This window comes from Tiliqua scincoides, chromosome 9 (genome assembly GCF_035046505.1).
Source record: "Tiliqua scincoides isolate rTilSci1 chromosome 9, rTilSci1.hap2, whole genome shotgun sequence".
NCBI lineage: Eukaryota > Metazoa > Chordata > Lepidosauria > Squamata > Scincidae > Tiliqua > Tiliqua scincoides.
In genome coordinates, this window is record NC_089829.1 from 11,196,202 (window position 1) to 11,220,599 (window position 24,398).

At 48.9% G+C, this 24,398-nt stretch overlaps 1 protein-coding gene across 1 annotated transcript in view; it reads right to left on the reverse strand.

Annotated features, from left to right (window-relative positions):
* Positions 1-5,526: 5,526 nt before the first annotated feature.
* Positions 5,527-24,398, reverse strand: part of AJAP1 (adherens junctions associated protein 1) — a 55,981-nt gene continuing 37,109 nt past the window's right edge. Inside the window, exons 3-5 of the mRNA XM_066637865.1 lie at positions 16,672-16,759; positions 10,193-10,435; positions 5,527-5,599 (exon numbers count right to left, since the gene is read on the reverse strand). Of these exons, the coding sequence (XP_066493962.1) occupies positions 5,527-5,599; positions 10,193-10,435; positions 16,672-16,759 (404 nt within the window). The remainder of the gene's footprint in view (positions 5,600-10,192; positions 10,436-16,671; positions 16,760-24,398) is intronic.

Here is a 24,398-nt window from a genome sequence, read left to right on the forward strand (position 1 = left end):
CCTGAGACTGCCACAAGCTGCCACCCAAGTAAACCGCAATGATCTGCTTCCCCCTCAATTAAGTGAAAAGCCGATCATTCCCCTCTTTACCATGCGCCTTCTGTGCTGCTGTGAAACCCGAATGCGTAGGACTTCTGGTTCCATTTACAGGGACAGCATGGGGTTTATGGATGTGAGCACACACAGAATCAAGCTCCTTTTTGGGTCCAATTTCATTATTGAGCAGATCTGTCCTAAGCCAGCATCACTTATTTTTTTCTTACTGTGGCTCACCAGCTGCCTGTGGGAAGCCCACAAGCCAGAGATGTAGCTATCTCCCTCTCCCACGGTTTCTCCATTGCAACCGGTATTCAGAGGCAGACTGAACCATGGCTAGTACCCATAGATAATCCTGTCCTCCGTGAATGCATCCTATCCTGACATCAAGCCTTCTGAGATGGCGACCATCACCTTACTGTTCCAGTGAATTCTACAGATTCATTACTTAAATCCTAAATCCCCATTTGGTTCCTCTCTTGAACCCGGAACCCCACTTAGAACAACTCAATTGCGAGTCCAATAAAATTAAAAGGGGATTTAGGAATGAATCTGAGGAATTCACTGCCACAATGAAGTTATGGATACCACTGGATTCTAGGTCGGGTTCCAGGTTGGGTTCTAGGCAGGGTTCCAGGTTCAAGTTAGGCATTCTCCCCAACTGTCCCACACTTCCTGTGGTCCGATCTCAATCCCCAGCCTCTAACAAGTCAACATTTCATCTCAGTGGTCTGGGAATAGCTGCGTGCTGCCTCGGCGATGGCCTTTTGCTTTTGATTCTCTCTTTCTTTTTTCCTCATTCAAATCTAATTACTTTTTTTGCAATGCTCAATGGCTGGGCATGATGTTAAATGGGCAATTCGAAGCAAGTTGAGGCACGAGCCTTTCATTTAGGGGAGGCCCGTGATTCATTACGACAGAGGGGATTTCAGACCGAACAATTAATTTGCCTGAATGCACGGCTCGGAGCTGGCTGTGGCCGCCCTACGGTGCAGCATTGAGTTCTTTCTAATCGCACTCCTTTCTCGCGCTACAAACTAAATAGTCACCTTCAAAGAGAACAAAGGACATGAAAAGGCACCACACAAGCTAAGGAAGTAGAAGGGTGATTGACTCAGACATTTCCAGCCTGTTCGGACGGACTGCTTGGGGACTCGGATTCAACAACGAACTGGTCCTCAATTCATTTCCCTATGTGAATGTGCCAACTTTCATGCTCCACGTTATGAGCCCTGAGGCTATCTAGGAACCCTCAAGATGACAGGCTATACTGTCTTCGCTACAAAGCAGCATTGCCAACAGGGCTGGCCCATCCATGAGGCCAACTGAAACAGTTGTCTCAGGGAGCATCTTGGCGAGGGGTATCCATCTCTGTCTGCCAGTTTGCTGCCTCCCACTCCCCAAATTGGAAAAGGATGAGGGGGACAGAGAGGAAGAGGAAATGTGGAGGGGAGGTGTGTTGAGCTTGAATATTGGAGACTAGGAGGAGAACAGGCCGGCACATCATCAGGTAAAGGGGGTAGCATTTGGCACGCCGCCTCAGGTATTGGGAGGTTTTAAGTTGACCCTGACTGCAACTAGGCCTAACCCAAGATTTCCCAGTGCCTGTTTCAAATTTTGTCCCCATTTACCTGGAGGCAGTGGCGTACCTGGCAGGGGGTCCAGGGGACCACGTAGTCTGGGGTAACTGATGGGTAAGGCCAGCAAATGCCATCCCCTATGCCCACTGCCTCCCCCCAGAGGAATCATGAGGGCCGGAGAGGCCACGTGTGGCCTCCCCAGCCCTCAGAAGGACATCTAATGCCTTCAGGAGGCTGAAAACCAGAAATGTTGATTTTCAACATCCAGAAGGCCTTCTGGGGATCAAGGAGGTTGCATGGGGCTTCCCTGGCCCTCAGAAGGTCTAATGGGGGCCAAAAGTTGTCACTTCCGGTTTTTGGTTGAAAACCGGAAGTGACGGTTTTCAGCCTCCTAAAGGCCTTAGGAGGTCTTCTGAAGGTGTGTGTGTGTGTGTGGGGGGGTACCTCTCCACCATTAAGAACATCTGGGGAGGAGGCAGATGGAAGGGGGGTGGCCCCTCCAAGAGGGGCCAGTGCCCCTGGAGGTGTGCACCCAGGTGCCACAGTGGCGAGGAACGCCACTGCCTGGAGGCATGCTAGCCTCTATCACTTCTTCTGCTCCTTGCTTATGGAAAGGAGAAGAGGAAGTGGGGAGGAGAGCAGTATCACAGGCCAGAGCTTCTCTGACACTCTGCCTCATCACTCTTTTGCTCCTTTCTCCTCTTTCCTGGCATCCTAGGAGAAGGAAGAGGGGGAAGCAGACGGTAGGAAATAGGCTACCACTGCCAGTCTGTTGCTTGAGGCAACTATCTCCGTTGGCCTCATGAATGGGCCAGCCCTAACTGCAAGGCTACACATAGAGGTAATTCTGAAAGGGAGTTGGGGGGGGCGGCAGCCCACTGGTGGGGGGTGGCAGTTCGGCGTGAGGGTGCGGCAGCCTGTGGTCTTGGCCCTGGGCACTACCAGGGCCAGGAACGCCACTGTAGCAATCTGCAGTGCATGGCAACATCTGTGTGCTGTGCCTCCTGTACAGCAAAGTGTGTGTGCTGTGTGACCACATGTATCTGATGTGTACTTGAAAAAAAAAAAAAAAAAAACCCATATTACTGCAGTTAGGTAAAGTTATTTCAAGAAACCTGTAAGGTGAGACTGTATTATTATCCCCACCTTGCAGATGGGGAAGACTGAGGCTGAGAGGGAGCTGGTTTGCTAAGGCCACCTAGTGAATTTGTGCCATAGCTGAGAGTACAACAAGGGGTATCTTGAATCACAACTCAGTCTTGTAACCACTTCTCTGCACTATCTCTCTGCCAGCTGCAGGACCATATCTGAAGTATAAAATGTGAATGTACATTTTGGGGGGGAGGGGGCAGATTTTACAACCCACAAGCCTATAGTCTTGTCCTGAGTTTTCTGTAGACTATAACTTTGATCCAGCCCTAAAGGAAACTGCAATATTTGCCTGGGGGGGTGGGCTGCATTTTTTTTTTTAACTATTCAAAATGTTTGGGCCATGGCCTTTCTCTGCCACTTTAGCAGAAGAGGAAGTGCGGAGGAGAGGAGAAGGATGGGCTAAAGCATCAAATGGAGTAGAAGAGGAAGTGTGGAGAGCAGAGAGGGGTGGCCTAGAGTGTTGGAGAAGCTACTTAAGATATATGGAATTGCATTTCCCCCAGCTTACTCTTGCCTCCATCCCTATTCCTCCGTTCTCCCTTGTGTCAATAACTAGACTGTAAGCTCTTTGGGGCAGGGGTCTGTCTGTTCACTCTATGAGATGTCAAGCACATTGACTGATGGCACAATGATCATATAACAACACAGTTACCCATATTAAGTCCACATATCAAGGGAAAGAGAACATCTTTTGCTACAAAGGGCCTTGAGGAATCATTTTCAGAGGTGTACTCCTTCAAACAAGGCCCTTCCTTCTTTCCTTCGAAGCCCATTTTTGATCCTTCTATTTTAATTCCTTGCCATTGGCAGTCACTACCACACAATCACACAAAGCAAGAGGATGAGAAGGAAAGTCACCTGTTAAAACAATTCTCACAGATCTGAGATATGACTTTCAGCTGCAAATTCCGTAGCAATATGCAAACCTGTTTTGGTCCTATTCGGCTAAAGGGCCCTGATAACCGAAGAGATGATCTCTCTTCAAAAAACTATGCTATTTGGATAGATCAAGGAATTTTTGTCTTGAAGGGTGATATGGGCTCAGGCCTGGCCCATCCATGAAGACAACTGAAGTGATCGCCTCAGGCAGAAGATGGGGCGGGGTCACTCATCTCTGCCCGCCTATTTGTGTCCACTGTTCCTTCTCCTCCTTCCACCCTGGATAGGAAAATGTTGAAGGGGACAGAGAGGAAGAGGAAAAGTGGAGGGGAGGGGAGCGCTGAGCAAGAGTATTGGAGACTGGGAGAAACAGAGGCTGGCACATAACTGGGTAAGGGGGGCAGCATTTGGCATGCTGCCTGGGGCATCAGGAGATCTTAGGATGGCCCTGTTTGGGTTTAACTACTTGTTTACTGATAGCAGACTGCTGAAAGAAGCCTGATCCCTCAGTGGAGATTACCTGGTTAGAGAAAACCGGTGGCGTAGCTGAAGGGGGTGCGGAGTACCCGGTCTGGCAGGGAACCTTAGCGCGGTGGGCAAGCGGCCCCTCCCTTCAGAGCCATTCCCGTACGGCTCCGTTTTGCTTCCCCCGCCGGGAATGGCTCCGAAGGGAGGGGCCGCTTGCACGCCACACTGAGGCTCCCTGCCAGACTGGGCGCTCTGCACCCCCTCCAGCTACGCCGCTGCAGAAAAACACTGGCTGTAGTCCACACAGTAAAGGCCAAACAAGGATGCGATAGGTACATTGGTAGGAAAAACAGATTCTACATTTGTAGGAAAAACAAGGCTTCTATCATGTCCTGAAGTAACTCTCAGGCTTAGGCACATCCACATCTTTTCAGCTCTGCGAATGGACAACTATCCAATGGACAGTTGGATGTGTGCGATTGTCGTCTGGTAATGATTTATCATCTTTACCAGCAATTTTCAATGTTTTGCTTCTCTCAGCCCACAGACCTCTACGCCGGGGGTGGCCAAACCACGGCTCGCGAGCCATATGTGGCTCTTTGACATATAATGCGCGGCTCTCGGAATCGCATTGGCTGAGCTCCTTTCTGAATCGCAATGACTATAAAAGGTAAAGACATTTTCAAGTTTTATGGTTACTACTGGGTATATAAACCGAGAGTCCACTGGGTTAAAAACATAAGATTAATGTTCCTGGTGAGTAAATATGTTTAAGAATTTAAATGCTTCTTACATACCGCGGCTCTTAAATATCTGAAGTTTATTGTATGTGGCTCTTATGTTAGGCAAGTTTGGCCACCCCTGCTCTATGGTCTTCTCTATGGTCTTTGCCTCTTGTGATGTCACTTCTGGCTCCTGGGAGACTCTTCTGGGTTCTGCGACTCTGTTTCTAGAGCAACTGTCTGTGGTAACAAATTGTCTGACAATTTCTTACTAGTTGCCCTAGAAACAGTTGCCCTAGAAACAGAAACTGTAAGAACAATTTCTTACAGTTGCCCTAGAAACAGAACCACAGAGCCTGGAAATTTATCAGCGATTTTCAGCTTCTGTGCTCCAAATGTCTGCGGCGCCCCTGTGGACCTTTCACGGCACAGCAGTTGAAAATCGCTGGTTTATACAATTGAAAATATATATATATATATACTCAACACAAAAAGAGCATTGTGTGGTTGGCTCAAATCATAGAAGGGGATGGAATGGGGAGGCACGGGAGGAGTCTGCGACACAAATGTCCAGCGGGGTTGGTGATGGGGAGGGGGAGTAAAAATGGTGGAAGAGAAGCAGGTACGTACCAGGAATTAGACATATGGCGTCTGCCCTGCCCCCAGGAAGTAAAATAGACTTCGTCCAGTCAGCAGGAGATTTCAAACCATTTCTCAGACACAAAGGCCACGGGTATGAGATGTCGGTCGGAAGAGGAGGGTCTGCAGCGAGCAGAAAAAGGGGACTTGCACCTACCACTACGTGACACACAACAAGCAAGCCCATGTCGGCCTACAGCCCCCAAAACAGCTTTGACCATATTGTATTTTTAGAGGAAAAAGGGAGGGAATGACGCTTTAAAGGGTGTTATTGGTTTCTGGATGGGGAGACTTTGCAAAGAGAAAAGAGACCAATGAAAAGGTTTTTAAAGACCCTCCCCAAAGGTAATATCATAACGTTTCGCAGACACTCAGTTGTCAAGCTGTCTCAGAAACAAGCCAATAAAAGAGGAGATTTTTTTTCCAAGTGGAGTCCTTGATTTTGTTTATTCTTGGTGCATGTTTTCCAGAACCACTGGAAGCCAGGCCACTGGGTGTGGGTGATGATGTGCAGAGGAGATATACTTCTCTAGGATTCCATCTGCAAAAGGTGGAGGAGGTTGGGCCGAATCTGAAAGATGGGCAGGGAGACCAATAATTCCCAACAAAGCATCATAACGAAACAGAAAGATTAATTTTGTAAGGAACCCATTCTAGCTGATTCACTCCTGCTCAGGGACAATACAGAAAGAGGAGCAAAGAATGGAAAGACGGTCACAGGACATCTCTGTGGTTCACAGACTGGACAGAAACACACTCACGCACACGCATCCAGACAGGTGGCTATAGCTCAGCCCCTCCCCCATGGCACCCCCAACATCACTTGGCCAGGGCTCACATTCAAAGGTCACATGTCCAGTCGTTCAACTGAATGGTTTGAAAATCCTGGCCCATTCTCTGCCTATCAAGAAGTCCAAAGAAATGGCCTCTGAACCAACATCCATTGCAACCCTAAGAAGCTCCTTCTAATACATGTGTTTCTCTGAGTGCTTCTGAAAGTGGACTCTCTGGGATGATTCGGTCCCTACTCCCTCCTTCACGTTGGTTCTCAATTTGGACAGAAGCCAACTGGCCCACACCTTGGTTTCTCAGACTCTGGGTTAGAGTGAGTCAATATTGCTCTGTTGGTGTATAGGGGAATCCTGGATGAGAACCAGGAATGAGATTCATTGAAACCTAGCCTTCCCAAATGAAGATGGACTGAGTGTTCTCAAGCTAAGGGAAAACAGAAAATTATCTTGGCATCCCCAAAGCAGACATAACTGATTTGACGAAGATGCTCCTTTTGTCATATCTTGGGACAGGCAGACTTGGGCCTTGAGGGTATGATTGTGGCATAATGGTAACAGCAAATTCTGGATCATGGGGATCTTTTCCCATGGGAAGCCAGGTGAGTGGGAAATCCACCTTAGACCACAACACCGTCCCCATGAAAAAAATGGTCTACTATAGGTCACCAACTCAAAGGCACTCCCAAGCCTGGGATTCAGGATGTAGGACACGGCGATGTCATATGGCAGGCCCTGATAGAGTTGTACATGGTTGAGTGACTCCCAAAATCTGGTGCCATGTTGGGAGCAAAGGGGTGGATTGAAGGGGAAAAAAATCAGAGAGGAAAACCCTAATTGTTTCCATAATTTTTTGAGAGGAATTTTCCTGGTGGAAAAATGGCAACATTTTGGTTTTCAGATAGATGTGTGTAATCCTTTCAAAGGAGTCTGTTTACAGTGATACGGTTACAGCCAATGACATGGTTGCCAAATCCTGTTGACTACACCACTTGGCTTCCTCCTCCTCTCTTTCCAGGTTAAGTTCACTTTCCAGGTTAAGTTCCAGGAAAAGGTGAACTTCCATGCCAGAAGCACCCCCTATGTTTGGAATGGAAGGAAAGTAGGAGGCAGTGGGGGTGGACTTCCAAAACCTGAGATCTGAGGGCCTAGGTAGAGAGTCAGAGATGCCTGAAAACCTGATATCCGGCAAGCCTAGAGTCACTGGTGAAGATGTAGTGACCACGCTGCAAAGGTAGTGTGTCAACTGGATCACAAAGGGAAGATGCTGGGTGGGTGATGCAGGTCCTATTGGCCATAGTGAATGTTGAGGGACGGAACTTTGAGGGAGGAAAGCAAAAGGGCAGTGGAAGACAGAGGAGGCTGACTTAGCACCACCCATCAAAGGTGCAAAGTCAGTTTAGTAGGAAGTGACTCTTTGGCCGGTTCAGAACTTCTTGGTTAGGGAAGGGTGCAGAGAGGAACTAGCACAGTGGTTCCCAAACTTACCTGGGTCATGATGCCCCCACGGCCTCTTCTTCCTGGCTGAGCCTTGTGCCACCATCTTAAATCTCACCGAGTCTCATGAAATCCATGACGACAGCACTCAAATCTCATGAGATTTTGTGAGATTCAAGATGATGGTGTCCAAATTTTGTGAGGGTTGGATGCTGCCATCTTGGATTCCACGAGATCCAAGATGGTGGCACTTGGGGCAAACAGGTAGGGCAACCGGTGACATCCCTTGGTGCCCCTGTGTGTGTGTCACATCACCCTAAGGTGACATGCATTTTAGGAACCCCTGGTCTAGTGCTTTTTTAGTAACTGTCCACAGCTCCTTAGGAGGGCCCTTGAAGAATTGTGGTTTACTTTAAACACACACAACACATAACATACACACACACACAACACACGCAAAAACAATATCTTGGAGCCACATTCAACTGGCTGCTTAGCAGAAGACTGAGCCGTCGCAGTGAACTAAGATGTGGTCCTGAACCAGACTCACTGTCCACATAGATGACAAAAGTACAAAGGAGTGGCTAAGAGTTTAACACTGATATCCCTCCTGCCCTCCCATCTTCCATGTGATGTGACTGCAAGCTGGGCACATGAGACTGTTCAAGTGCCTCTTCTCCTCACACCGACCATCTGAATTGCTAAACACGACTGAAGGTCCAGTAGAACTTTAACACTGTGTTGACACAGGCCTAACCTCTAACAGGAAGCATGTCCACTTCAAAAGGGGTCTGCTGAATGGGCTCAAGGAAAGTTTGGTAGGCTTGCTGACCAGAGGCGCCGCTAGAGGGGGGGGCGGCGCGCTAAGTTTTGCAGAGAGCCTCCCTGCAGCGTGCAAGCGGCTCCTCCCCCTCCCCTCGGGAGCTATTTGCCTCCATTTCCCCCACCCCCGCCCACATGGCTCCCGAGGGGAGGCGGAGCAGCCGCTTGCACGCTGCAGGGAGGCTCTCTGCAAAACTTCATGCACCGCCCCCCAGCGACGCTTCTGTTGCTGACATCCCTTCCGAAGGGCACTGTGCCAGCCCAATACCCCTTACACTCTGCCACATATACCCTTTCCAAGTGGGCACACGCTCTTTCTCTCTTGTTTCAAAAGTGCAGAGCGGTATGGAGCAGAAGTGAATAGGACACTGGTGAGCTACAGCATCGAAGGCACTCTAGCCCATTACTCTTCTCTCCTCTGTACTTCCTCTTGTGCTCCATTCCCCTCTTCCATTTTCAAAATCCAAGGCATGGGAGAAGAAGCACCACCGGGAAAGGGATGGTGCTGGATAGAAGCTGGGTGGAGTCAGATAGGCTGTCCTCTGCCAACCATCATCAGAGACTACCATCTCAGTCACCTGGGCCAGCCAGTCCTGGAGGAGTTGGCTAGGAGAATAGAGGGTCAGTGGAGAAGACACAGATTGAAGGGTATCTCTGAGGACACCAACTATGACTAAAACCTTTGTTCCCAATAACAGACCTGGAGCCTCCATCATTGCATCACTGCAGCCCCCCCTCCCCCCCAGCAGTGGCAAGGGCTGGGAAAGTTATGCTGGTCGCTACCATCTTCTTTTAATTATGAAGCAATGCTCCCCCCGTTCCAACCAGTGAGGCAATGATGGGAGACAGGATACTAGATTGTGGGGAGACAAGATGGCATGACTGTCCGAGACAGCTCTGACCTTCTGCCACTGTCCTTGTCAAGGTGGACCCCCTAGAAGGGGTTAGGGAAGGTAATACATTTTCTCAGCAGCTGCTCAGATAGCTGCTATCTTGTTTTATTTCGGCTTTAGGCCTTGGGTCACTGATGCCCTAGGACCCTTGGCCAAGGCTGGCTGACTCCAGGAGTCAACTGGGGTCAGCCAGGAGGCACCTGCACCTGACGCCCATACCCAGCATCTCTGGGCAAATTGAAATATATCTACATGGAGTTAATTGCTGCCCAGACTATAAACAAGTTCATAGTCACTTTTAGCCACGGTGAGAGGAAGCTGATGAAGTGTCACCTCATGGAATTCAAGTTTTTGTGGTCCCTTGAGCTTAAATGTCTTTTCTGTGTTAAGGGAGGTAAAGTGAGAACCAGGATGGTGACATGGTTCTGGAGTTGGACCTCGACCTGGAAGATCCAGGTTCAAATTTCCACTCAGCCATGAAGCTTCCTTGGTGACCGGCGGCCAGTCATTCTCTCTCAGACCCACCTACCTCACAGGGTTGTTGTGAAGTCAAAAGGAGGGAGTGGCCATGTACACCACTCTTTGCTCCCCAGAGGAAGAGTGGCATAAAAATGTGATAGATAAATAAATAAAATCTGGGACAAGACCCTTAAGAGATTCCTCCCAGGTGGCTGCAAAGTCAACACAGTTTGATCCCAAGCTCAGCAACAAACCCAACATTCATTAATGCAGATGAATACGTCTTAGACTGAATGACCAAGCGTCCACTGCCTTACCTATTTCCATTGAAGGATGTCTTGTAATCCCCTGGCGGAAGTATCGTCTCCTCGGGATAGACTGGTACCGGCGTCCTCACGCACTCATGGGAACATTGTAAGGTTTCGTTGTAGGCTGTGAATATGTCCAGATTGCTGGGCACTCGGGCTGGGGTGAAGTCCGTCAGATTCTGACAACTCTCTTCCTGCTGATTAATTTTCCGCTGGTGGCTGTTTCTTCTCGTGTTCCCGCTTTGTGCACAACTGCAGAGGGAAGGGAGAAGGCTGGTCAACAGAGAGAGACAAGTGGCACTGAAAAAGAAAGATACGGTGTCTGTAGAAATTGGTAGAACTGCGAAGAAGTCATGTTCTACAAGCCAGTGAGACATCCTATATGCAGGGCTGGCACTTGCCAATGCTCTAGTTCAAGGGTGTCCAAACTTTTTGAAAGGAGGGCCGCATCATCTCTCTGACAGCGTATTGGGGACCAGGAAAAAAAAGAATTAATTTACATTTAAAATTTGAATAAATTTGCATAAATAAATATGTGCTTATTATATATGTATATGTAAATAACGTATAACTAGAATATTTCAGTGGGAAAAGGGCAATGTTATTTCTTGCTCAGGGGGAGGAATGACATAGTTTGCAATGGAGCATTTCAAAATAATATTGTGACAGCCCATGTTATGGTGGCACATTATTCCAGCACATCCTGCCCTTGCAAGCTAAGCAGAGGAGGTGAAGATGGATACAAACTACAAGAGAGGAGATTCCAGTTGGACATCAGGAAGAAATTCTTGACGGTCAGGGCAGTTCAGCAGTGGAACAGATTGCCAAAAGTGGTGGTGGATTCTCCCTCCCTGGAGATCTTCTAGAGATGCTAGAGATGCTCTAGGTCTAGAAGAATTTCCTGCTACAGGCAGGGGGTTGATCTAGATGACCTTCGGGTGCCCTGTCCAACTCTATGATTCTGTGAAGATGCACATTCTGTTTTGAAAGGAAGGGAGGAAAGGAAAGGCAGTGAAGCCTCACATCACAGGCTTTCCAAACCCAGTAGGTGCGAATCTAGCTTGAGAGGCTGAGATGGCCTTCCAGAACTCCGACCCCAGATAGAAAACCTGAGATCTCAATGAACAGAATTGTAGAGCACTGGAGGGGACCATGGAGGTCATCTAATCCAACTGCTTGCTCAGTGAAGGCACTCTAGCAACCCCGACGCCGGCACTGAGTGAGGAGAAAAGTGGGTGCCCAGATGCACATGCCCGATCTCGTCTGATCTTAGAAGCTAAGCAGGGTCAGGCCTGGTTAGTACTTGGATAGGAGACCGCTTGGGAATACCGGGTGCTGTAGGCTTATACCATAGTCTTTCAAGACTGAAGGTTGCCAACCAGAGAGGAGAGGAAGACAAAATGCAAATTGTTCAAATGACAGCTGGGAAAGGAGACAACAGCACGGATCCCTGAGAGAGGCAACACTATTATCTGCCACTAATTATACCTGTGATTTCAAATTTAATTATCATTCTCAAGTATCTGGGAAACACTGGCCTCAATCAAATGATCGGGTTTCAGCTATATTTTATGCATGTATTTATTTATCTAGCATAATCAAATTTGAGTTTTAAATAGGGGCCTTCATAATTAAGGGGAAATTGCTGGCAGTAAGTGGTGTACCCATGTGCATGAACAGGGAGTAATCTAAAAAAAAAAACAACAACTCTCCGGATGCATAATGCACTTTCTAGCTCGAGTATCTCGCCTCAAATCTGTCACCTTTTCTCTAGCACTTTTACCAAGAATGCAATTCCATCTCCCATGTTATTCCTCGACTCCTCGGAGGAAGCGGTTCTCAAAGTGTTCTCCCTTCAGGGACTCCGCAAACACACCACAAGTGGCCACCTTCCTGCCCCCCCCGCCCCATTTGTTCATCCATCCCTCCCACCTTCCCTGATTGTGGATGGAAAAAGAGGACAACTGGTCACCCTGGTTTGGCACTGCGTCAATTTGTGCCTGCACCGATTCTCTGGGACTCCCCAAGACTCTGCATGCGCCAGTGGGACTCCCTGAGACTACTTTCAGGAGCGTAAAAGGCTTCAGGGATGGGCTGCGACTTGAACTGCAGTCTCAAAAACATGTGTTTTTCTTGACTTCTACAGACTCCAGTGACATGTGCATTTGAACTCAAAACGGACTATTAACTTGACTCGGAAAAGACTCAGTGTCTTTTCTTGGAAGTGAATTTTGATCCGCAGGCTCAAATTTCAGAACTCAAGTCTATTGGCCCGCCAGCCCAATCTGCTGTGTGTGTGTGTGCTTGTTAACTTTTTTTCGGGGCTTCCACAGCGCCTCAGAATATCTCCTGGGTGATTTGGAAGCTGCGTTCAAAGCGGTGTGAGCAAGTGATTTGGTGAGAGGAGTGTGGGTTGGCTCCAAGGAGGTGGGGGCTGGGGGAGGGGAGGAGGGAAGAAGAGGAACCAGAGGAAGGCAGGGTAGCCAGGACATGTGGGGAAGGGTGGAGTCTTGGGTCTCGACTCAGAACTCAGGGATGTGGCTCTGTCACATCCCTACTCCAGAGACAAAAAAAATTTCCAAACCGCTGCTTAGGGGATTGCCGTGACCTGCCTCACATTCCCCCTGAGTAGAGGTGTTTGAAAGCATTTATTTTACTCAGAAGTAAGCCCATTGTGATTAGTAAAACTTAGGGCCCAATCCAGACACGTGTGCACCTGGTGTCACTGCAGCAGCTGGTGCCACTGCTGGTGTACACTGTACTCCTTACCATGGTCCTGGCACCGAAGCTAGCCCAGCATGAGCCCACGCTGGGCCCAGCTCTGGTGCTGGGCAGGCATTCCGCCGCCTAGTGGTTGCCGAGATTGCCAGGAAGTGGAGAGTTAAGTGGGCGTGTGGGGAAGGCAGAGAGCAGGCGTTCTGGGGGTTGGGGTTGGGGAAGGTGTGGCAGGGGGAAGGAGCCACTGCCTTAAATGTACGCTTGAGTGCTAAACTCTGCACGTTACTCAGAAGTTCCTTTGTGTCCAATAGGACTAACTCCCAGGGAAATTTGTGAAGGATTGTGGCCTTATTGTAACATGAGCCACATCTCAGCTCTAAGGCAACGCTTGGGAAAGATGGTAACCTAGAAATCTGGTGGGCCCCCAGGCTAATGTCTCACTTTGCCTCTTCCTGAGCCTGATGCTACTTCTTGGTTAAGGTCCTTTGAAAAATGTCTCAGTAGCAGCATCTGAGCACTCCTACTGTCGGAGATATCCCAGAGCTCCTCTCGCCTCTTCTACGCCCCCTTGACTACACCCCTCCTGGGGACTCACATCCCCTCACAACCCACATGCGGCTTTGGCTATTAGGGGCTCTTGGGATATATACTCCACCTTGGGGATCCCATGGGTGCCACTGTCATTCTCTGGGGAGCATCTAAGAATGCCTGAAGGCCAACTGATTTGGAAAATCGCTTGTGATCCTTCCCCAGCTAGGATTTGAGCAGAGAGAAAGCTGGAGCAAAACAAAAAAAATGCAGAAGGATTTGGGGAAAGGATTTGGCTTTCCTCTTTAATCCTTTTTGTCAAGGGTGAGAGAAGGCGATCTTCTTGGATGCTTTTCCAATGGACCCGCAGTCCAAGCATCTGATTCGGTCTCACCACCGGAGGTAAAACTCGGAACATATGCTGGGAGATGTCACAGATCTGATTCTATTAGGGAACATATTTTCAGCAGTCAAGGGGCCAGAAAGCTGCCTTGGAGAAACGAAAAGCCTCGCCACCTCCTCACCCCCCTCCAGCTTCTCGCCCTTCGGGGTGCCGTTGTATCATTACAGCTCACACGGCTGACCTCAAAGTAGGTCAATTTGACTCGGGAAAATAGGTAATGGCAGGAGCGCCTGGGGCCAAGACGTAACCTATTTTACGATACGCTTAGCTGAGGTGAGAGAAGAAAGGAGAGCAAATGAGGCTGGATGTGAACAGGGAGGCTTGGAGGTGCGGCGCATGTAAAACAGGATCCTCCGCATGAGGCATTCAGGAGCCGTCTTCCCCCCCTTCTTGGCACATGAATTCCCACAGCAGGGCGGTGACAGCCAAATTAGCATGCCTTGGGAAATGAACTCATTAAAAAGCGAACACACACATGCGTGGACTCTTTCTAGAAACCCCAAAAGGCAGCGATCCAGAGGAGGTTGCCTGTTGCACCCCTGTAGGAGTCATGATTCAGCGACCCAGCAGACACGACACATGACTCAGCAGATTGATTAGGGTTGACCATAAGGTGCGCCCCCCCCCCCCGATTAGAAGCCACTAGTCCATTTAACAACTGTCTAATCTTTGAAAATGGAATGGCCTTTTCTACTATTTTTTTTTTGGGGGGGGGGGGTCGGGGGATGCAATTTATCGATCTTTGAAAGCTCTGCGAAACCTGCAGAGGGCATTTGGAGTTTCCCACAATGCCTTGCTCCAAAGAGAATCAAGCCAGCCATCTGTGACTCAAATGGCAACCCTTACTGGAGGCCACCATTAACATGAAATGGAAAGACACGGTACGGGGAGAGCCGGCAGTGTGTTGCACCTGGCCTAGTTTACATGCGGCCTAGCGGTCTTCTCCACCTCACCACACACACCCCCATGCACACATGTACAGGCAACAGAGCAGACGGAACATTTCAGAAAATTTCCTCCCCCTTGAAAATTGGTTTTGCCTCCCCCTCAATACTTCTTTCTCTCTACACCCCCCCCCCCCCAAAAAAAAAAAAATCAGATACAAATGCAGGGTCAAAAGGCACTTGCAATCACCACTGAGAATGCCATGTCCTCATCGGAGGTTGCTTGCTGCAGTCCCTGTCAATCCCTTCCAGCTCTAGGATTCTATGATCTGTTAATCGTGTGTTGCAGTTTGCCATATAAGAGCCCCAGAAGTTTTGTCAGTGGCATTTTTTTTACATGGGTTAAGAAAACCAATCTGTAAAAAGGTCAGTACTGTTCTTCTCTGAGGTCTGAGCCCTAGGTGGCTGCCCTGGCCCCATGGTCACTGCAGATCCTCCCTTGCGCACAGCCCCACAAATTCCTTCACCCTTCAGGAGGACCTATGCTTTCCTCCATCCCAAGGTGGGGCAAATTTGCCTCTCCTCCTCAAAACACACACACACACACACACACACAACACACACACACACACACACACACACACACACACACACACACGTTAGCAAAAAGGCAACAAGATTCTGAAATAAAATTGTTTGGCTTTCAGGCTTTTTAACAAGACTCTTTGTCATTCTGCACCCAGAACAGCAACTCACGCAGAGACATAAGAGGGAAGCCCCCCCTTAGACTTGCATTGTAAGCGTAACCACTTTGGTGGGTGGGAACCTGAAGGATGACTTCAATTTTCATTTTATTTCAGAAAACAAGGGAGCAACTCAATTACTGCAAATGAAATCATTGGGAAACATTCTCAGGTGCAGCTAATTGCAGTGATAAATGTTTCGGAGGCTCATGGCATATTTTTTCAAATTGAAATGTTGAAAAAGAAGAATGAAAATAGTCAGCATTCATCATGGAGCGTGCAAAAGTCCATCGTGTGCATTAAATGGTTGGAATCCTTAGAACAGGCCTGTAACGGAAGCATCCGTGATGCCCCAAGACGCAGATGCGGAAGACTGAGGCAGGGAAGGGGTGAGGCTGGAGCCCTCCCTGCCCCTGAGTTGATGGCAGAAGTGAGACCTGAACTCAGGAAGAGGAGCCACGGCTCAGTCCACTTGCCACGACCCTACAGCAACCCAAAGGATGCTCTCTCTTCAGAGAAAAGGTCCATCCCATTAATGAGGCAGAGTGAGGAGGTCACCCGAGGCAGAAGATCAAGTTGGCAGCAAGGTGCCCATCTCTATAAGCCTGCCTTCCTCCACCACTCTATCACTCTCCTACCAGAGAAGAACAGTGAGCAACAACATCTCCACTGTCCAAGCCCACCATTCCTCCACACTTCCTCTTCCTCTCCATTCCCTTCCTTTCCAAATGCAGCAGTTACTTTATTGGGGGTGGGGGTGGGGTGGAGACTCCTACCTGGGACATGGAACCCTACCTAGAACCTAACTAGATGTTCAGTTAAACTGATTGGCGGGGAATTTAGAACAGACTAAAGTAGTGGTTGCACCAGGTGTAGCGCACAAGAGGGTGGTACCACTACTCACTCCAATATTTAAAATCTTGGTATTTTTGAATAATACTATCATGTTATTGATCAGTTGAAGTGTAATTTCATGCAGAATGCAATGAAACAAACCGTGTTGAAATATCTCTATTCTGTCAAATGTTATTTAAAAAACAGGGGGTGGGCAATGGTACATCACCATGTCCACCGCTGGGCATTGCCCCGCTCACTGCATGGGAGGAGATTCATCATAGGGGTGAGGTGCTGGCCTCCCGCACCAGGCGACGCAACCCCTAGTGACGTCACTGCCCGCATTCGAGCCAGACCCAAGGGGCGAGAGGTCCTTACCAATTTTTTAAGACCAGCGTCGTGATCAAGGCGGCTATGACCATGATGAGAGAGACGGTGATGGTGATAATCTGATGGACAGCCAGACCTGCAGAGGAAATAAACATAAATAAATAACGGAGGAATGGAGATGCGTATTGGAAATGAAAGGAAGGCTGGAATGTGCAGTGAGCGGAGCAACCGATCCCCATTGCAAGCAGCGAGACCCAATGTCGAGGGGAACATCTCACCTTCCAGCTGGTTCCCCCTCCCCATTGCTTCCCTGTCACAGTTCAACGCTGGTGATGACCTACGAAGACCTCCAAGATCTTGCCCGAGATGACCAACAGACGAAAGCAGCTCTGCTCCTTAAGTACTTTGCTGCACCACCTTGCGAGAAGCAGCTTCCTGTGCATAGTGGTTAGAGCACATTGGTCTTAGGCCTGGATTCTAATCCTCCCCAGGTAGGAAGCTTTACTGGATGACACTGAGCCAATCAAAGCTCAGTCTAAACCACCTCACCTTCCTAGCTTGTCAGTTTCACGACCCACCAACGATCATGTTGCCACCCACAGGTGGGCCCTGACCCACACTTTGGGAAACACTGTTATTTACTTCTGAGTAGACATGCCTAGTATTGCGCTGTTAAAGAATTCAAAAACCAATTAAATTTTTTTAAATGACTTCCCTCTGTATATGAAGGTTCTGTTTAGCTAACATCATTAACAATCTTTCATTGAACTTCCATGCCTTCCATGCATGTCTTCCATGCCTGCGACTAGACCTTTCTAAAAGCTATCCAATCCAGTGCCATCATTTCCTCTTGTGATGGTAGGTTGGGTCGGTTGGACCCCAATTAAAACAAAAAGGGGAGGGAGGAATGGAGGGAGACATGGCACAGCCAAAAGATTTGGGTCCAATGACATCAACATGGTGAAAACTTCCATTTACCAACACAATAGTTTCCCGACGCAGCCATAACAATATCCAGCAAGGGGCATGTTATCACCTGCCAACAGTGCCCTTCTGCTGTCTACATAGGACAAATACATCTAAAAATAAATGGATACAAATTTGACAAACACACACACACAAAATGACATTCAGAATCCGGCAGGAGAACACTGTAGCTTTCCAGGACACTCTGCTGTCGACTTGAAAGTCGCCACGCTTCAAACAGGGGACACTTCATAAATGAGATGTCTGGGTGACATTCACTGAACGGGGACTCATCAAGAGATTTGATCCCATTCATGCGGGCTGGAATTGGAACACTGGTTGCGTGTCACATGGCAGGGGGAATGCAATGAGCAGAGCTGGAAGAAACCTGTCTTCCCCAATTGTCGCTATTGCAAATTGTCACTATGATGACCTTGTGTACGTTTGGGCTGCACATACATTTGTCTCAGACTTCTCTCCCTTGCATTTCATGGCCTTCTGTCCTCCTCCCACCTCCCCTCCCATTCCTACATATGCCTACCAACAAAGGATAATAGTCTCGTTCCGATAAACCACTTCTGGGTTATGCGACCCTCTCCCTTGGTACTGGCTCACCTCAGAATGCACTGTGCATTGCATTCTAGGGTGAGCCAGGGCCAAGGAAGGGGGTCTTACTTCTTACTGACTTTTAAAAACATTTTTAGAAGGGGGACCCCAACATCCGTAGCATCTGCGGATAGCGAAATCCACGAACGCAGGACCTCCGGAGAAGAAGGGTTCACTGCATTTTATGCATATGATGGAATTGTTGTCCAGTCTTACAATGTGATTACAAATCATAAATTATATTCTTGCCTTCTCTTTGAATAGATTCGCTTTCCAGACCATCAGCAAGATTCCGCCTCTCGGATACCCATAAAATATCCTCTCAAAGCCCATCTTTTCAGCAAAGCCTCTGGCACTATGTTCTACCCTGATGTAACTATGCTTATGTATGTACAATAGAGGCCGTCATGTATACATGCATGTATGCATGTAAAGGATTTATATGCCACTTTTCCTGAAGCTCAGAGCGGTGCACTACATAACAATCTAGCAATTAAAAAACCATAAAATTATAATTAGATTTTTAAAAAATTTACAGGAGCAGGTAAAATGGTACACAATCTGCAATACAACTATCAAAACAGCACAGAGTAAAAACCTATGTACACTGATGTAAAAAGAGTCCCTAGAAGCCTCACCACTCCTCAAAAGCCAAATGAAATATAGATATTTTTAAACCCCTCCAGAAACCATAAGAAGTGCCCCCCCTGCCTCCATCCCTGCTCTCTTCATTTGGTGTCTCTTGGTCTGCAATGTAAGCTCCTTGGGGCAGGAGTCATCTTTTTGCTCCATGTAAATCATTAGGCATGTTGATGGTGCCATAAGAATGGTAAAATAGTAAAACACAATGATAAATAATACACATCCACTTCTCCCCACAACCTGCAGCAAGCTAGTCATGTGAGCCTGCCATGCTACACGGGGAGCATGTTTGGAAATAGCCTCTAATTCTGTTTTCCCCTCTGCACAGGACTGATGGTCACGTGAAGGAATGAACATAGCCTTTGACAACAGCGAAGGTACTGAGATGCTACCAGGGACTCCCTGAACTCTGATCTCCCAAATCATGTGTTTGTGTGTGTCTCCCCCAGAAAAGCCCCAGAAGGTGTGTCTTCATGTGCTATGGTAGGTGTTTGGGCTCAGAGAGATTCCCTGTGGTTATGGGAATTCTATTTTGCTGGGAAGTGAAGCTCAGTGCTTGAGATGGGTATTGTACTGTGAGGTCGAAACTTGTATTGTCACGTTAAGCAGATAGTCTGAAAATCTTTGGAATTGTTAGCGGCGGGATGTGGTGATGGCAGAGCTGGTCCATGATCCCTCGATGCCTGAGGCGGTATGCCAAATGCTGCCCACCCTTACCTGAGGGTGTGCCAGTCTCTTCTCCTCCCACTCTCCAATGCTCTGACTCAGCTCTTTCCTTCCCTCCACATTTCCTCTTCCTCTTCCAATCCAGGGAGCAAAAGGAAGGGGAAGACGTGCAGTGGAGGTAAGTAGGAGGGACAGAGATGGGTGCCCTGCATCAATCTGCCGCCTGAGGCAACAGTCACAATTGGCTTCATGGATGAGCCGGCCCTTGGTAGTGGCCAATGTGTTTGATGACTTTCATAGGGGAATTGGATCAATGCAAGGAAGACAAGTCCATGTCTATCAATGGCTGCTGGTCGTGATGGCTTTGTGCCACCTCTTGGGGGAGTTTGGGGGAGTGTAAATCTAAAGACCGGTCGCAGGGGATCAATGGCAGGAGAGAACCAGATCATACGTTGGGTTTCACAGCCCTAAGCTCCAATTCCGAATAAGTTGGCTTCCTCTACTACCGACTGCAGGTGTCGCCGAGAGAAGCCGCCAACCGCAACAGGCAGTAGCGGGACGCTTGGCACAGCGGCAGAGACGGAGCCGTTGACGGCTGATGGCTGTTGTGACATGTCTTAACTTCCGAGGATGGATGGGGAACGCCTTCCCGGCTCCACTCAGGCAGAGAAGTGTCATAACAGAGCACAGCTATTATGTTGCCCGCGTCTGCCTTTGTCTTGCAGCAGTCGCCCAGCATTGGGAACAGCCATTCATGTTAATTAACTCCTATTCAGGCCGTCAGTGATACTATTGGTTCAACTCGGCAGAGACAATTGTAGCAATCTTGGTCCCGGAGACTACCAAGGCCGTGCCCAGTCTTCGACAGTTCTGGTGGGATAGATTGTTTTCCCCCATTAAAAAATCTGTACTGCCTGTTCCCTGCTCGGTGGTTATCCAAGCCATTTTTCCCGTGGTCTGTTGCTATTTCTGAATTAGTAACCTGGGTGAGCCCAGGGCCAGCCAAAGACCTCCTGATGCCTGAGACAGCATGTCAAAAGCTGCCCCCCTTACCCGATGATGTGCTGGCCTCTGCTCCTCCCACTTGCCAATGCTCTAGCTCAGCCCTCTCCTCCCCTCCACATTTCTTCTTTCTCTCTGTCCCCCTCTTCCATTTCCAATCCAGGCAGTGAAAGGAGAAGGAGACACCATGGAGGCAAGAAGGCAGACATAGATGTCTGGGCCCCACTAATTTGCTGCCTGAGATAATAATAATACAGGCATTTATATACTGCCTTTCATGGTCGTCAGATTTCTCCTCAGACTTTAATTCAAGGCGGTTTACATGGGCAGGCTGTTCTAAATCCCTGTAGGGATTTTTACAATTGAAGAAAGGTTCTATCTTTCAAGAACCACAACATTTCAGATGGATCTTTTATGGTCTGTTATCACTTTCTGGCCTCCAGATTCTTCCCACGCAGGCTGACAAGCAGCTCCTTCATCTCTCCAAGAGCAGGTGGAATAACTTGGCTGGGCTTGTCAGCTGCTTCAAGGTCTCGCCGTTCACGGTGCCGGTGGCCTCGAACTGGCAACCTTCAGATGTTATCTTCAGGCAAACGGAGGCTCAACCCTCTAGATCAGACCTCCTGCTCTAACTAAAGGCATCAACTCATCAACTAACTCATCAACTAAAGATGAGTGCTTTTGCTGGCTTCATGAATGGGCCAGTCCTGGGAGATCAGGGCTGCCAATCCTGAAGAGGTCTAGAGTCCTCAGCATCAATCTCCAGCAAATGACTGGAAGCAATCCTGGGGATTTTTTGAAGATCCTCCAGAAATTCCATCATGATGTTATTTGGGAGGCAGGGGGATGTTTGAGAATAGTCTCAGTCAGAGTCGGTAACCAAGAACATAAGATGAGCTTTGCTGGATCAGGCCATAGGCCCATCTAGTCCAGCTTCCTGTATCTCACAGCGGCCCACCAAATGCCCCAGAGAGCACACAAGACAACCAGAGACCTGCATCCTGGTGCCCTCCCTTGCATCTGGCATTCTTACATAGCCCATTTCTAAAATCAGGAGGTTGCACGTACCCATTATGGCTTGTAACCCGTGATGGATTTTTCCTCCAGAAATGTGTCCAAGCCCCTTTTAAAGGCATCTAGGCCAGATGCCAACTCTAGTGAGCCTAGCCAATCAAGGATCACACAGTGATGATGATACAAAACCATGTTTTGGAGAGATTGGGTAGCCCAATCCTGTATGGCTGCAACACTGAGACCACAGAAGTGACAGCACTATGCTTATCAGATGCTATGTGCCATTGTGATGGAGAGGCTGGTCAAGGGAGGTGGGAGATGGTGCGCTTATGTGCTTGTTCCCGCTGCTACATCACTCCCTCTGGGGTTCCTCCCATCTACACCAGCTCTGTTGCTGGTATAGCACTTTGCAGGTGATGGGGACTTACCCACTTCGAGAAGGGGGTTTGGGATCTGTTGCCTGCTGACTCCACCTTGTCCCTCCATCCTCTTGACTCCGTTCCACCCTGCTCCTTTCCTTGTTGCAGCCTCTCCCACTGGTGGAGTTGTGTGGGCAACCTATCTACACACTGTTAATGGGATGCTGGCATTTCAACTGCATAGATTTGGACCTTGAGAGTCAAACAGCCCAATCCTAACCAACTTCCATACACCAATACCGCTGCAATGGAGCTCCGAGGTAAGGGAATAAATGGTCCCTTGCCTCGAGGAGGTGTCCGTGACTGCTTCCCACCATGTGCACATCCCCTTGGCATGACTGCATCAGCATTGGAAAGTTGGCTAGGATTGGGCTATGAGGCTTCAATTCTACACATACTTTCTTGGGATTAAGCCCCATGGCCTGCCAAGGTTTCAGACAAAGGACATCAGAAGGGCCCTGCTGGATCAAGTCAAGGGCCCACCTAGTTCAGCTTCCTCGATCTCACAGTGGCCACCAGTGGTCATCTCCAGTTCTACCTGGAGATGGTGCCAGGGACTGAATGGTCAATCGTGGCCATGTCTTAACCAACCGTTGTGCAACCCCAGCAAATAGAAAGATAATTCTGAGACCATTCGTTCTTCCGCCAAGACACAGCCCTATGAGTCCCTCCAAGGCTCAAAGACACAGATGCCGACAATCCCCTCCAATCAACCCAAGGTCACCTTTGTCAGCATGATATTCACCGAGGCGGCTGACGCTCCATAATGACAGCCTGCAACGGACACTTATTTTCCTGCTCTCCTTCAAGCAGAGTCGTTCGCTATGATAGACCGGAGGAATAACTTGGAGCCGCAGGGAGGTGGCCAGGTACAGAGCTAACCCCCGCTAGGATGAAATGTCAGGGCACGTGAGAACAAACCAAGACCAAAAGAGAAAAGAACAGTTGCTGGCTCTTGGAGAATTAAGTTTGCCAACCACTGGGGGGGGGGGGAGGGAACAGCCTATGTCCCGGTTCCCGGTTCCCTCCCCTATCTTCCTGGGACAGCTGCCAGATTTGATGGACATGTCACAACAAACACCAGCATACAGGGCTGTTGCCAGATGTTTTCTGGGGCAAAGCCCTACAGTAACATTCAGAAGTTTTGGGGACTTCTCTGAGGCAACATCTGCCCCACCCAGGCACCAACTGAAACCCAGCAATTCCAATGACAATGGGCCAAAGTGTCTCACCACTGATCCTTCCAGGAAGCTTACTAGCAAAAGTTTTCAGGACAGTCATCCTTGCTTTGAAAGAGAACGAGACAAATTTGTGGGGTAGCCAGGGACGGCCCATCCGTGAGACTAGCAACCCAATCCTACCTAAGTTCCCCTGCGTCGATGCACTGGCACCAGTGTGGGCTACACTGCATCCTGTGGGGGAATTTAGCAGGTAGGAGATCTCCTTGGGGTAAAGGAATATTTGTCTCTTCGCCCCTGGGAAAGCTGCAACTGCTGCTATGGGTTAACTTGGACCTGAGCCAGCAATATCCCTGGTGCAAGTCCACGTTGATCCAGGTTGGCAAATCAGGCCCTGGAAGAGGGATAGGATAAGATGCACATTGGCATCACCAAGCCCATCCCCCCCCAAGTCCAATCCACCCAGCGCCGCCCCCCCCCCAGCCAGTATTGCAATGTCATTCAATTCTGATGGAAGCAGAATGAACAGCGAAGAAGCAAATCTACCCGGATACTTCATTTGCAGAACCTCTTTGCGGAACATCAGGCTGACGTTCTGGAGCACCTGGATGTCCACACACCAGCTCCACCTCTCACCTCGAGGCTCTCTTTGTACTCCCCTTGTATGCCTTGGTTCTTGACAGGAAGCTCTTTGGTAAGGCTCTTGAAAGGACCAGGGGGAGAAATCCATTTCTGCTTGAAAAGTCAAACTTGGAGGAAACAACAAGGCCAATGAAAAGGGGTTTAGTGTTCTTGCCCTCGAAGGAAATCTGTGGTTTGTGGTTCCTGGGAATTTGGCAAAAGTGCGTTCCCATGGAGTTGAAAGAACTGGCAGAGACGTCTGCTGGCATTTACACAGCTCACCCAGTGACCGGCTGAACCCAAGCTGAGGCAAGGCTCTCAATGCACTCCACCACTGCCAGCCCAGCCCTCCTGCTTGGAACCAAGGGTTCCACCAGATGGGAAGTGTAGAAGTCTGTGGTGTCATCAAGGGGGAGAAGAATGCAGGGACTTCTCCTACATCTTTGGCAAGGTGCTGCTTTCAAAGCTCTGCTTAACCCCCCCCCCCCAACCCAGGGAACAGTGGCAGAGTGAAAATGACAGATCACGAAGAACATTTGCCAGTCCTCCAGAGAGACCAGAGAAACAGCAATTTCTGGGACATGAATGGTGAAGAGCCATTCACTCAAACGGCGTACATTAGGAATCAACTGTCGATTCAAGCAATCAACATCTTCCCAAC